Consider the following 18090-nt stretch of genomic DNA (forward strand, 5'->3'; position numbering starts at 1 on the left):
TGATCATTTAAGCCCAAACATCAATAAATATAACGTATAATATATGATCAAATAAATAAACTAATTCAGAAGTACTAAAAAGTACTTTGCTGAGCCCAAAGAAACACAGCCTTTGGAATACGAATCCTGCGCCAATCAATCTCAGTCCAGAGTTTAAAGCGATTTCTTCCAATGACTGAATCAAAGCTTCCACTCCACTTTAAGAGAAACAACCCCTTAGCCAGACCATTACAAAACCGCATCCATTTTTAACGGCGGGAACCATACAGTCGGGTAAAATCGGGAGAGATTTTCCTTGAATTTTCACTTATTACTATTCTGGGGTGACATTCTGTATCGCATAAGCGAACAAATCTTTTCGCACACACGAAAACGTTTGTTCGCTTATGCGATACAGAATGTCACCCCTGCTTTTCATTCAAAGTGAGCATGTAATTAAATCGGCTACTTCGGTAATACTGTTGGGTGTTCTGTTATTCACTTGAATGAACTAACTAGCTCCATTTAATTTCATTCAAATGGGGTTATGAAACTGCACGGTCAATTCGTGACATACAAAAATGAACGGACGTATACTTATTGACGAGTGCTCGTTTCAACTATTCTGAAGACCTTCGGTTTCGGTGATTTCTGCGTGTTATGAAATTTGTCCAACCACTTTGTAGAGAAATGCGAAAATATCGTGATTGTTGATTTTAACTAGGCATTACGCCATTTTAAGTAAAAGAACGAACTGATATGATTTTAAGATTTGCCAGAAAAGGATGATTGAAGTTTAGCATGATACAAAAAAAGCGATAGTCAATTTAGCGGAAAATTCCCAGATTTTTTTCAGTTATAATACTCAGCTCTTTTCGCTTTTTCTATTTGGAGCTCTTCTGCAGGTCGAAGTTCCTCGAGAGTTTACCATACATAATAGAATTTTTTTCATTGAAATGCAAGGCAATCGACAGTTCTTTCATTTCATTCGAGTGAAACTCGCAATAGCATTTTACAAAGTTGGCGAAAATAAAAATAATTCATTTTCATTCATTTTTCAGAGTAGGGCTGAATAGGAATTCTTCTATAGAGCCTTATCCAAAAAAATAATACTCCGGAAGTTTCATTCACTACCGATCCTTATCCCTTTGAAGAGCGCACCTAAATTTTTTCACAAATAGTTCAAGTCCCAAATGTTTGTTTTTCTTAATAAAATCAGATGCTTTTTTTTTATTTTGACAAAATTTATTTACAAACAAAACTTCAAAACATCAATGACAAACTAGAATATTCATAATTAATGTCATACTATTGCAAAAAAGAAAATATCTCTATACTGTTGATTGAAAATACTTGTGTTGAGACGTGAAATCCTGTAACATTTAAATTAATTTTAAGTCAATTTAAAATTAGCCAAAGTTTTTTTTTTTTTGTTTTTGATGAAATTACTTAATGCCCAAACAAAGAGAATAATAAACCATATAAAACTCATTAGTTTCAGCAATTGAAGTACACTGATAACGAAATCAAATATATCAAGTTATAAGCCAACTCTAAAGACAGTTTTCTTTTTTATTTCAAGTTGGTATCCAATATCCTATTTTGTGTGCGAAATAAATGTGTGTAAATGGGCAAAATAAAAAAACGGCCAACATTTTCCAAACAAAAAAATTACATTTAAATTTATTTATTATTCAATCGTTTTAAAAAAGAAGTGATTGTGGTCGTTTTTTTTTTCATTAGAAATAAAAAATATTTATGTAAAATATTATTTAATTATTAAAAGTACGTTAATTTTATCATAACAATACGGAAATAAGCTTTAATACCCTTGGGACAAAATGACAGTATTTTTTCGCTGAGAGTCTTGAACATTGTCCTCCTGTTGAATGAAAAAAAAAAATATGTTAGAAATTGATTTCATGAATATAAATTAAAAAATCAACTTTACCTTTTTACCAATCAAAGATTTGTGAATATGTGGAATGACACCACCTCCGGCAATAGTGGCTTTGATCAGACTGTCCAATTCTTCGTCTCCACGAATGGCCAATTGTAAATGACGTGGGGTGATACGTTTAACTTTTAAATCCTTTGATGCATTGCCAGCCAATTCGAGAACCTAAAATATAATCATGATTGTTAGGTTTAAGCTTATCTAAGTTTTTTTCTAACTAGAATATTTTTTAATTTTGAGTTTTTTTGAACAATCACAGATTGGTTTCCTCATCAACATATACGACATGAATATGTAGCTACATATATAAAATAAATTTAAAATTTGTTTTATATTTTTAAGCGACAACTTACAAAACGTTGAAAAAATCCATAAAATCAATAATTTTTCAATAAAACAAAATCTGGAAAAGTATAATATCGTTCATTAGATCTGATTTGTATAGATTTTCCACTAGTCTTTTATATAGAAGCCATGAATCGAACAAAAAAATGGAGAAGACATAAAGTGTTATTAATTTTGTTCACAAACCGTTTTCGTAAAACCGAAATACTAACAAGAAAAGAATACATTTTTTGAACTTTTTTGGTAATCTCGCATGGTTGCCTTAAGAAATCTAGTAGGACACTTTCAGACTCGTGTACACTTGTACGACGGCCACTAAAAACAATAGCGCAACATTTTAAACGATTTAGTAAATTGCTAAAGCCACTTTAGTAATTTACTTAGCTAAAAATCAGTCTACTTTTGATTTAGTAAATTACTAAAAAGGCTTAAGCATTTTACTAAATCGTTTAAAATTTTGCGCCGGCCCGGCTTAATAAATTTGTGCTGCGATTCCTGAAAAAAAGACCATGGTTCCCGTTCTAATTAGTTTGTGAGAAGTGGTATCAGAAGCTCCGAATTTCGAAGGAAATGGTTCTAGTAGGACGGGAACAATTATACTTGTTTTCAGGATTCGTAGTACGAATTTATTACTTCACCTGCATTCCATGAAGTTAAATAAATAAAAATGGGCACTTCTTTATGAGTTGTGTCTATTCGGTGTAACACAAGTGAACCTTTATCACAGGAAAAGCCTAACCCAAGATAATGCACGATCTCATAGTGCTAGAGGAGTTTCAAAATATTTATCTTCATTACGTTGGATTTCGGATTGAAAACCCAGAAATTCAGATTTAAAATAGTACATGCCTGGGAAATGTTGAAGAGACGCGTTTGCTCTCCAAATTTGCATAATATAGCAAGAAAAATAATTTTTGAATTGGAAACTTCAGTTTATAGCTAACATTAAATTTTGATGCTTCATTTTTGTTCTGACAGTTTTCATGAATCAATTTAATTGTTAAACAAGTCGTGCTATTTTCAATTTATTGAAGTATGCAGAAAACGTAAGTTCCTTAAAAAAATTCCGTTTCGTTTATCAAACTTAAATTGAAATTTAAAAACAAAATGTTTAATACACAAACTGTTGAACGCAAATGTAAAAACCCCTGTGTAACAGACAATTATAAAATGCTAATGCAATATTTTTTTTCTTGCCCAATCGCATTTTGATTTTTGGCCAGTTCATTAATGGACACAAATAGCAATTGCGTACTCGTACTGTTTTGTGCTTTACTTAAGGCCAGTGCTGGATTAAATCAGAGTTAGTTAACACTACGAATTTATTTAGCTCTAATCAAATTAATAAGTTATGTTTGGGTGTTTTCATAAACGTCTGCCTAACTTAGGCCTGCGTTAGTCGTGTTCATAAAGTCAGATCTGCGATCGGACTAACTTAGTCCAACTGCAGTTCTGCTGTTCATAAACGTCAGTATGTCGTCAACATCGGGCAGATTGCGCAGCCAAAATTTTATTGCTGCAGAACTCAAGAAGAAATTTATTTGACTCTTGATTCGATTTTTTTTTGTTAATAAATGTAAATATTGTTAAAAAAAATGAAAAGCAAACATATTAATATGTTAGGGTGGTGCAAAAAATGTTTCTTTTTGCATTTTTCGAAAAATTTAAATTTTAATGACACAGAAAATTTCTAAATCGGTTTTTTGAGATAATGAGTTTGTATTAATTTTTTTTCGTATTAGGGTGGCTTTAAAAAATGTTATCTTCCACAGTTGCTTGAAGAATTCCAAAAAAATCAACGTGGATATTGTTTTGACCAAATTATCGAAGAAAAAAAAAAATTTCCATTAGGGTGGTTCAATTTTTTTTTTTTTAATTAATTACAAAAAAAATTATTTTTCACTGCAGAGAAAGTTTGAAAAACATGGTTTATGAAATATAATGTAAAATTGGGGTAGCTCAGAAATAAGGGGGCTCAGAAAAATGGTATATTTAACATTTACGCTTGGAATTCAACCAAATTCAATTTAATTAATTCCGCATGAATTTAATATTTCTATAGCAAAAACGCACTTAACAAACTTTCTGTGCACTAAAAATCATTTTTTTTTTTCAAACGCATAAAAACACTTTCTTGAACACCCTAATTAAAAATATTTTTTCCATAGATAATTTGTTTTAAATGTGAACTACTCGGTGTTTTTATTATTTTTTTTTTAGAAGAAAATATTTTTTTTTTAGCCACCCTAATGTAACACGGTTTACAAATTTTTCATGTTATTAAAAACAATATTTTCGGGGACTGAAAAAGAAATATTTTTTTGCTTAAACAAAACTTATTCTGTGGTAATTTTTTAAAATTTTTTTTTCTGACGTTTATGAACACTCAGTGACTGCTGAAAATTGTACCAACGCAGGCCTGCAAACTTTCTGCAGAATTGGTGTGTTCATTAATGCAGCAAAGCAGAAAGACGATTGGACAGACGCAGATTTCCGACGTTTATGAAAACACCCTTTACCTAAGCCACAGTTAAATAAAGTCAAAAATTTAACAAACTTAAATTTATTAAAATCTTACACTAATCTTATTAAAAAACAATAAGAATTTTTAAAACTAATAAAAACTATTAAAAAAACACTGGGCCTTAGTTTCCTTAAACCTTTCGGACCCAGCGTTACTCTCATGTAACATTTTTTTTAAAACTCGTAAAAAATATTAAATTAAACAATTTTTTAGGTTACGATGGCTTAATTGAAAGATAATAATGCCTAGTTACTGGATTATTACAAAAAGTTAGTCAAATATCATACCTTTAATATTTTTTTATCGAGAAAGGGACTGAAATTCACATTTTTTTTCAAAAAATTTTTTATACATGATCAGAATTTTGAAAAAAAAGATATAAAAAATGTTAATGCAGAAAGTCTTATGTTTTTTTGCTTAGAAGAAGTAGCATACATTATAGTTTCATAAAAAGTTATTTTCTCAGTTCTCCGACTTTTTTTGGTGGTCATAGGCAGTGCATGTTACTTACATGTAACATCTGAAAAACACATTAGTTTTGCTATTTATTATTTTGGAAAATAACTTTTTGCTATTCATATTTCTTAGTTGTGATGTTTTTAATTTAAATTCAACTGAATTCTAACTTAATAGTAGAAAGTAAAACAAATTTAATATATTCTTAAATATTATATAGTTTCGCATAAGCAAATATTTTTCTAAAAATAATTTTCTAGTACCTACATACGTACTTAGTAGGTTTTATCCACTTTAGATGCTAATAAGTCATAAGGTCTAGCTCTGTGATCATGTTGGTTATAACATTCAAACTATTGATATTGATCCACTTTTAAATCCTTAACCACCCCTATTTAACTATTTATTCAAATACCTACTAAAACGGAATATATTTTAAATATTTTTTTAAACCCAAAAAATTGAATTTCAGCCTACAGAAATCGTTAAATAAAATCCACCAAACAAAAGTAGGTATCTAGATAGTTTACTATCCGTTTAAAAAATAAAGTAAACAAAAGTCCCAACGGACTTTTAAAATTAAACACAAATACTATGAAAAAATCCCTTTAAATTTTCATACACAAAGTTTTTCAAAATTGCATAAGCAAGGGAAATCAAAATTATACCTTCCTAATCCAAAATAAACGCTTTCCCCATATATGAAAATTGTATTTTTTTTTTAAATCAAACGAATGCACTTTAAGAGTTTAGAAAATGGCGGCATGACGCCACAGCAGAACAAGAAGTAAAGTAAAACATTACCGGGAACGACCGACGCACACAAGCATACAAACAAATCCAATCAAAACCCAACCAACATAGAAAAGAAGAAAATGGACAACCCAAACGCTCAACGGAAAATACAAGCAACACAAAATAAATAAAAAAAAAAAAAATAAAAATAACAGACAAATAGCGGTTGGCGGAAAATTTTCAAAATAAGTACAAAATGCTCCACAAGGACCCTAGAAAATCTAAAAGGATAAAAATTAAGAATTTCTTTTTTAAACTTACCTCAGCAGTTAAGTATTCCAGAATAGCAGCAGAATATACGGCAGCGGTAGCTCCAACGCGTCCATGACTTGTGGTTCGGCTTTTCAAGTGCCTATGGATCCTACCAACGGGGAACTGTGAACAAAAAATGATGAAATCCACAAAATGATAAAAATGTAAATTTTGAAAAAAAAATATTAAATTTAATGGAAATGTAAAGATTGTACAAATTAGCGCGTGTTATCGTCGTTTTTGGGCGAAAATGAAAAAAGGCGCCAAAATAAGTTCGCCCCTTTCGAAGCGCCAATTTCACTTTTTGTTGGGAACAAATCAATAAAAAAAAAATTCCAAATTTTTACCTGAAGTCCTGCTCGTGCAGATCGTGACACTGCCTTTGCTTTAGCTTTTCCAGAATCTTTACCAGCTTTACCTCCAGCCTTTTTGTTAAAATATTCGTTTTCGTCATCATTTTTTTTACAAAAATTTGGAGCACACAGCGAAATGAAATAAAAAAAAAAAAGAAATGTGTGTTTAGGTTAGGTTTCACAGAAAAAGGGGAAATTTTAGTTTTCTTCTTCTCATCTATTTAATTTGCAATTCTTTTGTTGAATGTGAAAAATATTTAAATTGTTATTTACACTTTAAAAGAATTATGTTTATTTACCATTTTTTTTTTTAAATTAATTTATAGTCAAAAATTGAAATAATATAAAAATGATAATTTCAATGAAATTTATGAATAAAATTTCACTTTCGAGTTGAGTTTTTTTTTTTTTTTTTTGGAATGAATTTGATGATGGCAGAGAAAACAAAATCGACGTTCTGTACCGCACGAATTTTTTTTAATAAATGAGAAATGACTAGTGAGGAGAGAGACGCCACGATTTTTAATATAATTGAACGAAGAGTGTGGTTGCTTGTGCGTTTTTTTTTTTTTGTTGGCCGCCAAATGAAATTCGTTGAGTTTTAACTTTGAGTGATACCAAGGTGCACTTTTGTTAGACCAATTAGAAATTCTTAAACAAATTTCTTGTATTGAAGATGTTTTAAAATTGAAAGGATAGCTATATAAAATAAAAAATTCTACGTTTTCTAGAAATTAATTTTTCATAGTTTTTCCACTTGCAAAAATAATTCAGAAAGCTCTAGTAAGCCTTAGCAGATCGAGCTAAATTTTAGCGGTGATAAAATTACCATAGAAGTTATCTATAATTTGTATGGAATTCATTTTAGCTCGGCTAAAATTATTCGATAATTTGTATTGAAGCTAAAATTCAGTTCGATCTGCATACCATCAGAGTTTAAGCCGGTTTTTACAAAATTACAAAAGTGAAAAATACAGTATATACAGATATGGGCCTTACTAATAATCAAAATTAATGCTAAGGTTAAACGAAAACCTTAAGATTTTAGAAAATCCGCATACCAATAATGAATTTAATCTCCATTTTAGTCGTTAGCAAAACATCAAAATTTAATACACGGAAATTAAAGTCAAGCAATAAATAACCAAAATGATGGTCAAATACCCATAATTATGGTTTATTATTGATACATTATTTATAACAACCGAATATTCTTGTGAAAAATAATAAACAAAAAAAAAAAAAAAAAAACATAATTAAAAAAGCAATTAAAAAAAAACCATCTCAGCTACACCCGGATTTGATCCTAGGCCGCACAGTGGGAAAAAAGTGGAAAAAACTCATTGGTGTGAAAGCTGGATTTTTGTATATGTTGGATGTTTTTCTTACAGTTATTATGTTTTAGAATCAGGATGTGAAAGCATTTCTTTCAAAAAAAATTTCTAGATTTAGAAATTTGTATTCAAAGTTGAAAAATAATGAAAACTGATGTAAATATGAGTATTTTTTAAATGATATAAAATCAGTTAAATTTTGACTTTTCAAAAATTTTTTTTTTGTAAATATATTGAAAATAAACTGTTTAACAATATCAGTTACAAGTTTAGCGGAAAAAATTTTTTTTCGATTTTTCATTTTAAGAATACTTATAATTTTCCGGAATTTTGAGTTCAAAGATTGTTTTAACTACTTCCTCTGTTTCCCTCTGTGGGCGGACTCATATCATATGATAGTGTTGAATCTCAGAAACATTTGGCATAAAAAATCTTATCCTAGTTCGTCCTAATAAACTTTTTAGAGCAATTTGAAGCTAAGCAAATGTGAAAAAACGTATTTTCTAAAAAAGCAGATTGTAATAAAAAATGGAAAGATTTTTTTAAAAATCATTGTGTTTTAATATGTATTTTTATCCGATGAATTCAAATCTAACGTTAGTTTGAAAATACCTACATATAAAAAAAAAAAATATCGAAAAATACATAAAAAAATGGACGGTTTTCAACGTTTTGTGCAATTTATTTAAAATTTTCTGGGGTACGAATATTAGATTCACTACTTAAAGATTTCAATTCAATAAAAAAAGGGAATACCATTTATTTATTTTTTTTTTTTTTCAGATATTCCAACAAGCAACAAATTTACAAATAAATTTCAAAATAAATTTGAATAATTTTCAACACTATTATGTTTACCTTTTTTAAAGTTGGATTTATGAAAAAAAAACATAATTAGGGTTCAAACCTATTTTCTCTTTTTGGTAGGCGTGGCAGTGGGCGGTAATTTCTGGAGTTGCTTCCCCTTGCTTTTAATAATCTTGCCTGAATATTTCATTTAAATCGGTTCAGTGGTTAAGATTTAATTGAGTTTTTTCCAGTTCCCCATACAACGTGAATAAAGGTTTCTATTAGAACTATTTTCCTTCTTTCAAGACTTGTTTAAATCTATTCGATATCTTTTTTATTTCCCGAGATATCTTAAAATGTAATTAGTGGGTTCGGCTTCATATATCATAAAGGAGATAATGACGGTATAATTTATATAGTAGATACCATGCCAAACAACTCAAGATATCTCAGGCAGTAAAAAAGATATCGAAAAGATTTAAACAGGTCTTGAAAGAAGGAAATCAGTTATTATATAAACCGTTAGTAAATATGTTCAGACAATTTTACTTATATAAAAGAATAAGGTCCGAAATAGTAAAAAAAAAACTTTTTTTGCATTTTCTAACGTTAATATTTCAAAAACAGGAGCTGATTAATTTTTTATGACTTCGGATTCGAGTTAAAAACATCGAAAACCTTCAGAAAAGTATATTTTGGTTACTGCAAGTCACGTTGTCTTCGTTAAATTTCATACAAAAGTACTAGTTTTCAACTTTTTTTCAACTTAAATAGCCATTTTTTACTTTAGTGGGCAGGGCAGTGGGCGGAAATTACTGGTGTTGATGTATCTTCATATTTCCTATCATTCCTGAAAATTTCATCAAAAACGGTCCAGTAGTTTAGATTTTACGGAGTTTTTTCCACTCTCCCATACAAGGTTCCCCACTGTGCGGCCCACAGTGGGGGGCCGCGGCCCACAGTGGGGAACCTTGTATGGGAGAGTGGAAAAAACTCCGTAAAATCTAAACTACTGGACCGTTTTTGATGAAATTTTCAGGAATGATAGGAAATATGAAGATACATCAACACCAGTAATTTCCGCCCACTGCCCTGCCCACTAAAGTAAAAAATGGCTATTTAAGTTGAAAAAAAGTTGAAAACTAGTACTTTTGTATGAAATTTAACGAAGACAACGTGACTTGCAGTAACCAAAATATACTTTTCTGAAGGTTTTCGATGTTTTTAACTCGAATCCGAAGTCATAAAAAATTAATCAGCTCCTGTTTTTGAAGTATTAACGTTAGAAAATGCAAAAAAAGTTTTTTTTTTACTATTTCGGACCTTATTCTTTTATATAAGTAAAATTGTCTGAACATATTTACTAACGGTTTATATAATAACTGATTTCCTTCTTTCAAGACCTGTTTAAATCTTTTCGATATCTTTTTTACTGCCTGAGATATCTTGAGTTGTTTGGCATGGTATATCTACTATATAAATTATACCGTCATTATCTCCTTTATGATATATGAAGCCGAACCCACTAATTACATTTTAAGATATCTCGGGAAATAAAAAAGATATCGAATAGATTTAAACAAGTCTTGAAAGAAGGAAAATAGTTCTAATAGAAACCTTTATTCACGTTGTATGGGGAACTGGAAAAAACTCAATTAAATCTTAACCACTGAACCGATTTAAATGAAATATTCAGGCAAGATTATTAAAAGCAAGGGGAAGCAACTCCAGAAATTACCGCCCACTGCCACGCCTACCAAAAAGAGAAAATAGGTTTGAACCCTAATTATGTTTTTTTTTCATAAATCCAACTTTAAAAAAGGTAAACATAATAGTGTTGAAAATTATTCAAATTTATTTTGAAATTTATTTGTAAATTTGTTGCTTGTTGGAATATCTGAAAAAAAAAAAAAATAAATAAATGGTATTCCCTTTTTTTATTGAATTGAAATCTTTAAGTAGTGAATCTAATATTCGTACCCCAGAAAATTTTAAATAAATTGCACAAAACGTTGAAAACCGTCCATTTTTTTATGTATTTTTCGATATTTTTTTTTTTTATATGTAGGTATTTTCAAACTAACGTTAGATTTGAATTCATCGGATAAAAATACATATTAAAACACAATGATTTTTAAAAAAATCTTTCCATTTTTTATTACAATCTGCTTTTTTAGAAAATACGTTTTTTCACATTTGCTTAGCTTCAAATTGCTCTAAAAAGTTTATTAGGACGAACTAGGATAAGATTTTTTATGCCAAATGTTTCTGAGATTCAACACTATCATATGATATGAGTCCGCCCACAGAGGGAAACAGAGGAAGTAGTTAAAACAATCTTTGAACTCAAAATTCCGGAAAATTATAAGTATTCTTAAAATGAAAAATCGAAAAAAAATTTTTTCCGCTAAACTTGTAACTGATATTGTTAAACAGTTTATTTTCAATATATTTACAAAAAAAAAATTTTTGAAAAGTCAAAATTTAACTGATTTTATATCATTTAAAAAATACTCATATTTACATCAGTTTTCATTATTTTTCAACTTTGAATACAAATTTCTAAATCTAGAAATTTTTTTTGAAAGAAATGCTTTCACATCCTGATTCTAAAACATAATAACTGTAAGAAAAACATCCAACATATACAAAAATCCAGCTTTCACACCAATGAGTTTTTTCCACTTTTTTCCCACTGTGGGCCGGTGGAGTTAATATAAAGGCAATCGCTTTATCCACTTGGCTAATTTATATAACACGAAAACTTTTGATGATATAAGCTGCTTCGATATAAATTAGATAAAATTTTTTTTCCAAAAATAGAAAACTCGAGACTAACGGCCATATTATTCACTAGTTTAAAAAATACATCTGGATGTAAAATTGTCAAACATAAAAAATAAATCCAAATCCAAAATAGTTATCCGGATGTTAACTATGAAAATAGTTAAAACATAGTAAAAAAAAATCACAAATTTTTCGTCTGTGTGATAGTGAATATCATGGATTTGGATTTATTTTTGACATTTCAATTTCTTAACATCCAGATGTACTTTTTAAACTAGTGAATAATATGACCGTAAGTTAGTGAAAGGGTTAAATTGTTTATTGGTACCATTTTTTTAAAGCTCAGCATTTTGTTCTAACCTTGTGGTTAGCTAATAGTCGACATTAGCGTTTGATCATTAGTAAGAGGCCCATTGTTTTGTAGACCAAAATAAGCTTTCTGAATAATTTTTGTAATTTTTTCATTTCGGGAAATCATCACAAAATCAGAATTAATTAGGTCTATAAGGGCCAGTTGTACAAACGTGGTTCAGCCACGGATCAGGAATTTAACTCGCCGATTTCGGCGGATTAGTAGTGGATCAACTTTGGTTGAAGGATGGATTTAGCTATTTCAACCTATATGGACCTAGAACCAGTGCTAAAAATCAATTTTACCGAATTCAGAAGATAAAAGTTGCTGAACCACGGATGAAATATTTGTACAACTGGCCCTAAGAAGCTTAAACGAAGCTTTACCGAAGCTTAGATAGCTTTTTAATACAAAATTTATCGAAATTATAAAAAAAAAAAGAATTTTCTTTTTGAATTCGTTTTGATTTTGTTTTATGGCCTGGTACGCAGATCGAGTTAAATTTTAGCCGAGCTAATTCCCTACAAGTTATCGATAATTTGTATGGGATTCATTTTAGCTCGACTGATTTTTTTTCGATAATTTGTATGGGAGCTAAAATTTAGCGCGATCTGCGTATTAGGCTTTTATATCATGAATTTTATCTTTTAATCTGAAGTTATTCTATTAGTTTTAAGTATATCTATTATCAATAACCTTAAGCCTGGTACGCTGCTCGCGCTAAATTTTAGCCGAGATACAATTCCCATACAAGTTATCGATAATTTGTATGGGATCCATTTTAGCTCAGATAAAATGTTTCGATAATTTGTATGGGAGCTAAAATTTAGCGCGAGCAGCGTACCAGGCTTTACCCAGGAATCGAACTTCGTGTTTTCTTGTTGTTAGTTTTTCCACTCTACTCTCTACCCACTCGGCCATCTTACGACAGTGTAAATTTATTAAAGAACTCTATGAATCTGACCCAGTACAAAAATAATTTTTAATAACTTTTCTGATAGCGCAATAAAAATCCATAAGTTGATATCACAGAGAACGTTATCTTTTTTACAAATTTGAAGACAAATTTTATTGGTATAAGAATTATCAAACTTGGCATCATTTTCTTTCAGCGATGTTTGAAATTTTAACGAAACATTTTTGCAGTATATCCATCTCTTTCTTACCAATGCTTTTAAAACAACACAAACTTCAAACAAATGCCAACGACTTTCATCAAAACGGCGCCTTTAAAAAAAATTAAAACACAAAAAACTTACAACAAAATTTAAAGATAAATACACGAATTGAAATCAAACTAAACTGACCACAAAAGTAACATCATTCAGTATTTTAATACATTCCAATAAAACATACATTTTTAAATAATGCCTCGTGTTGCTAAACCCAAAGCTGGCGCTGCTGCCGCTGTCCCTAAAAAGAAACCGGCAGCCAAGAAAAAGAATGACCATATTATGCCAGAACCAATTCCAGAAGGTGAAATCATCACCGATTTGTCCAAGACATCATGGAAAATTGGACCTTCCATCGGAATGGGTGGATTTGGTCAGATTTACTCGGCTTGCAAAGCAACTGATACAAAAAAGAAAACATCAGATTATGAGTATGTCGTCAAGATTGTAAGTGATAGCTTTTGTTTGCCATAAATTATTTGTTGTCATCTTTATAACATTTTTAGGAACCCCATGCCAATGGCACACTCTTTGTTGAAATGCATTTTTACATGCGAAATGCTCGTCTCGAAGACATAACTCAATTCAAAAAAACCCACAATCTTAAATCCTTTGGAATGCCTTATTTAGTTGGCAGTGGTTCACATGACATCAACAATGTCAAACATCGTTTTGTTGTAATGCCACGATATGGCAGTGACATTTGGAAGTTCTTCCTTGAAAATGGTAGAAAAATTCCAGAACACACAATTTATCGTTTGGCATTGCAAATGTTAGATGTTTATGAATATATTCATGGCAGGACTTATGTTCATGCTGATTTAAAGGGTGGCAATATTTTATTGGGCTATGGTAAAGGTGGAGCTTCTCAGGCGTATTTGGTTGACTTTGGTTTGGCAAGTCATTATACACAAAAAGAATTCAAGCCAGATCCGAAGAAAATGCATAATGGAACAATTGAATACACTTCGAGAGATGCACATTTGGGTGTTGCAACTATGAGGGGGGATTTTGAGATACTTGGATATAATCTTATTGATTGGTCGGGTGTTATGCTGCCGTGGGAAAAAGATAATTTGCTTAAAGTTCCAGTTAAAGTGCAGAAAGCTAAGGAAGCATTTATGGATGATGTGACGGGAAGTTTGAAAAAACTATATTCCAAAGGAGTGCCAAGTATGATAAATTGTTTATATCTTAAGAAATTGTTATTTATTTTTTGTGTTTTTCTTAAATATTTTTTCTTTATGCTCTCAATGGCCCATAGTAATAGAACCGAATTTAACAAAAATAGATTTTAACAAGATAATCTATGGTAATAAAACATACATCTAACTTCTAAACTTAGAATTGTCTTAAAAGCAGTTAACCGATAACTAAGTTGATTTTAAAATTTGGAAATGAAAAAAAAAAGAGAATTTTAAGTTAAAATCAAGTTTTAGTTAAATTTGGGTCTATTACTTAGGGCCATTGAGTTTTAGAATGCAACCATGTCACTAGTTTTGTGACTCAAAATATTAGTGATAAGGATCTTCTAACCAAAGGCTATATTTTCCATTGACATTGAAAAATGGAATGGTTTATTTTTTCTTTCCCTTCCTTCTTCGCTTTGTGCAAACGATTAATAAATTTTTGTTTGTCGATGTTACAAAAACATGTTTTGTCGAGAGCCCTAATTTAACGTGTCTTATATTGAAGGTCGTATCAAAGATATTTGCTCTAGTTCTTTCAAGAAAATCTTTCACCATGATTTGGATTCGTTAGCCTACGTGTTTCGGTTCTATCTTCTTAAAACAGTCTACTCGTTAACATCATTCGGAGAATAATTTTTTTAACTCTTTATATTTCCATGTGACATTTCTGTAACAAACCATAAAAGATTAAAAAAAAAACATAAGTAGCTTGTAAATTTCTTTTGTCTTTAATAACTTAATTTTTAAATACTATTTTATCGAAATACTACATAATATTTCACCAAAATTGCGTTACAAGTATTTTATTGAGAGTTTATTTTGAAAGTTTGGTTTTCTTGCAAATATGAACCCATGCCTACAAAAATAAGTAATTCAGAAAATTAATTTTTTCTCTCTTAACTTGAAAGTTTTTCTTTTTGGGCTTTCGGAAGTGTGTAAAAGTAAATACCTATTTAATAGTTTGTTTGTTTAATTTTAGCATTTTTGTACTTGAAAGAAAACAGCATTTAACACTTTTAATTGGATTTCTAAATGTCGAAAAAAACTACTATGAAAAAAAAATATTATTTTTGTTTTAAATACGTGTTTAATTATTCAAGAAAAGGGCTTACATGTTGTAAATTTTGATATATACTTTTATTTACATATAAAGGGTTAAAGAGATCCCAGTACTAATTGAACTGTTCTGCTTTTCGTTCAATACTACCAAAAAGCTAAACTGACAGTCTGATATGTTTGTTAGAGTTAAGAAATATAAGCTTAAATCAAAATAACAGTGATTTCCTTGGGTAACCACCATTTTTCCTATTAGTTTCGGTATTCGTAGAACTTTTTAGATTCTGTACTAATCTCCTGTAATTTCTAAAGCGGTCGTCATTTCGGTTTCTTCATTAGTTGATGTCAACGTTTTCACATCAAAATGTGTTCACTTGGAAACTTGGAAGTTGCGGAAGTAAGACTTCCGCAGACTTTAATTCCACTCCAAAAAATTGCTGTAGACTCTTTTACTGACCAGAGAATCCGTTCGTAATAGCGTTTTGTTTGAGATTATCTACAACAATGGATAATTGATGAAAAACTATTAGATACGGCTTTTTATCGAGATTTGAACAAATCTATGACACGAATGGATTTCATAACATACTTCGCCTATTACGTAAGTCGTTTGTACTAAAACAACAAGAAAACGAATTGCTCTAGGAGCGCCAATTTGTGTTAAATAACAAATTTAACTTTGTAGTTCCCTCCGCTCTTTACCCCTCTTCCCTAAGACTCGTTTTTGCCTCGTTTTAGTACAAAAGTTTTGTCTTGTTTTAGTAAAAACGACTTACGTAATAGGGGTGATTATTTAAGGTTTACTTTGCGTTAGCATGATATGTGTTACAAGTATCGAAATCGAAGAAAAATGTCTTCCGATAGGGCCATAGGGGTTAATATTTCAGAATATTTTACTCGCGTAAATCTTCACCTTGTCTCAAAAGTGAATTGTTTTTCGAGATTTTGGCTGTCTAGGTTTTTACAATTCTAAATTATTTGCATTCGAAATTTTGGTTTTCGAGATTTGTGTAAAACGAGATTTTGACTTCGACATTCTATCTTTTGATATTTTTCGAGATTTTGGCTTTCGATATAACGGTGTAAAACCCTTTTTAATATTTGTTGGTATGTTGTTTGGCGTTTGCAAATAAATTTTAACTTATTTAATCAATCAAATTTAATCAATAACAATTTTTTTTTAAATTTTTTTAGGTCCAATTTTGGATTTCATGAAATACGTTGCAACTTTAGAATACAATGAAACACCCGACTACGAAAAGTGTCGAAAAATGTTTCAGTCGGGTTTGAAAGCACTTAAAGTTCCAAATTCTGGTGATTTGGACTTTAAAATAAAATCCACTCCAAATTTCAAAGCAAAGCTAAAGCAACCTGAAGAAATTCCTGCCTCCGATGAAGATAATTCCGAAAGTGATGAAATATTTGAAAAGAAAACTCCCGTCAAACGTAAATTGAAGCCAGAAAAACTTAATTTGAAAAACAATAAAACTTCCCCTGAAATACCTTTGAGTGCAAAGAAGAGAACTCCAAAAGAATCACCAAAAAAGAGACTCAGAACTTCACCTCCACATCGTTCATCGCCAAGAAACACTTCGATTTCGGCAAATATAAATTTTAGTCCTGTTGTATCAATAAAAAAGAACGGACACTCTAGCACACCGAGTAGCTCTCGTAAACCAGGTAAAACGATTATCAACGATAATCTTACCCCAAATGCAAAAAGTGGCAAAACTTATGAATTTAACTTTGAGCTAGATGTAAGTATGGATGCTAATGTTGTGGTGAATGTTAAGCGAAAGAAAAAGGCTGAAAGTAGTAGTTTAGCTGAATCAACATCGACAGTGAATGGAAGATCTGAATCGCCCAAAACTACAGTGAAAGTTAGAAGAATGAATATGGGAACGAGAACAGCTGCTGCATCTCCGCGATGATAGTTATGTCAATTCTCTTTTTTTTTTTTGTTGCATATTTACATGTGACTTTTTATTTATATATCAAAGAAGGATCTTTTACTGTTTTCCTGCTTTTATATTATTATTATTATTATACATTTATACTTAATAATGCCTATTAACTTTGTCAACAACTTGAATTTAATTGTTTATGTTTTCTTTTTCTCAATATTAAAATTAAAACGTTATCATGAAGTTTATATAAAATTGTTTTAATTTATATTGGCCGGGTTCAACGCACCATGGTTTTTGGATTCATGACACCCATTTATGCTTTCCACTTATGCCTATGTTGCTTTGGTACCCAACTTCATTAAGTTTTTTTTTTTTAATTCGTCCTTTATTTTGATTATTCGATTTCTGCAACACTAACATACGGAGGAAGAACATAAAATTATGTTATTTACTTATTCATTGTTATATCATAATCATCAAATTAAAATAATACCCGAGATATTTATTAGAAATATAAAAAGATCCATCTATAACTTCAGTTAAATTCACAAAGTTGCGTTATTCACTTATCTAAGGTGGAATCGGCTAATTCTTGATTGTCGATCATCACAATAAATACTTTTGCTCCACGTAAGGTGATTATGAAAGTGACGATCACCTTTTTGTTATGGTTTGTAGGTGACAGCTATTTAGGTGTCACTTTCAATTTCTATTTTTATTGAATTCCTCAACGGCGAACTACATTATATTTTAAACTAATACGAAAATTTTAGTTCGTTAAGTAAAATATGGTTTCTTGTGAAGAAAAAATATAGAATATTTAAATATTTATTAAGAATTAC

The 18090-nt window shown here is 30.1% G+C and overlaps 2 protein-coding genes across 2 annotated transcripts; one reads left to right on the forward strand and one right to left on the reverse strand.

Annotated features, from left to right (window-relative positions):
* Positions 1–1633: 1633 nt before the first annotated feature.
* Positions 1634–7133, reverse strand: LOC129915622 (histone H2A.v). Its single transcript, XM_055995242.1, has 5 exons — positions 6961–7133; positions 6656–6733; positions 6318–6431; positions 1931–2101; positions 1634–1861 (listed from the first exon to the last, which is right to left on the reverse strand). The coding sequence occupies exons 1-5, from the start codon at positions 6961–6963 to the stop codon at positions 1802–1804; spliced, it is 426 nt and encodes a 141-aa protein (XP_055851217.1). The 5' UTR covers positions 6964–7133; the 3' UTR covers positions 1634–1801.
* Positions 7134–13122: 5989 nt separating this feature from the next.
* On the forward strand, positions 13123–17476 carry LOC129916057 (nucleosomal histone kinase 1). The gene is made up of 3 exons (XM_055995819.1): positions 13123–13542; positions 13602–14268; positions 16536–17476. Exons 1-3 carry the CDS (start codon positions 13291–13293, stop codon positions 17270–17272), a joined length of 1656 nt encoding a protein of 551 aa, XP_055851794.1. The 5' UTR covers positions 13123–13290; the 3' UTR covers positions 17273–17476.
* The last annotated feature ends 614 nt before the right edge of the window (positions 17477–18090 follow it).

The sequence above is a fragment of the Episyrphus balteatus genome, chromosome 3, assembly GCF_945859705.1.
Source record: "Episyrphus balteatus chromosome 3, idEpiBalt1.1, whole genome shotgun sequence".
NCBI classification, from domain to species: domain Eukaryota; kingdom Metazoa; phylum Arthropoda; class Insecta; order Diptera; family Syrphidae; genus Episyrphus; species Episyrphus balteatus.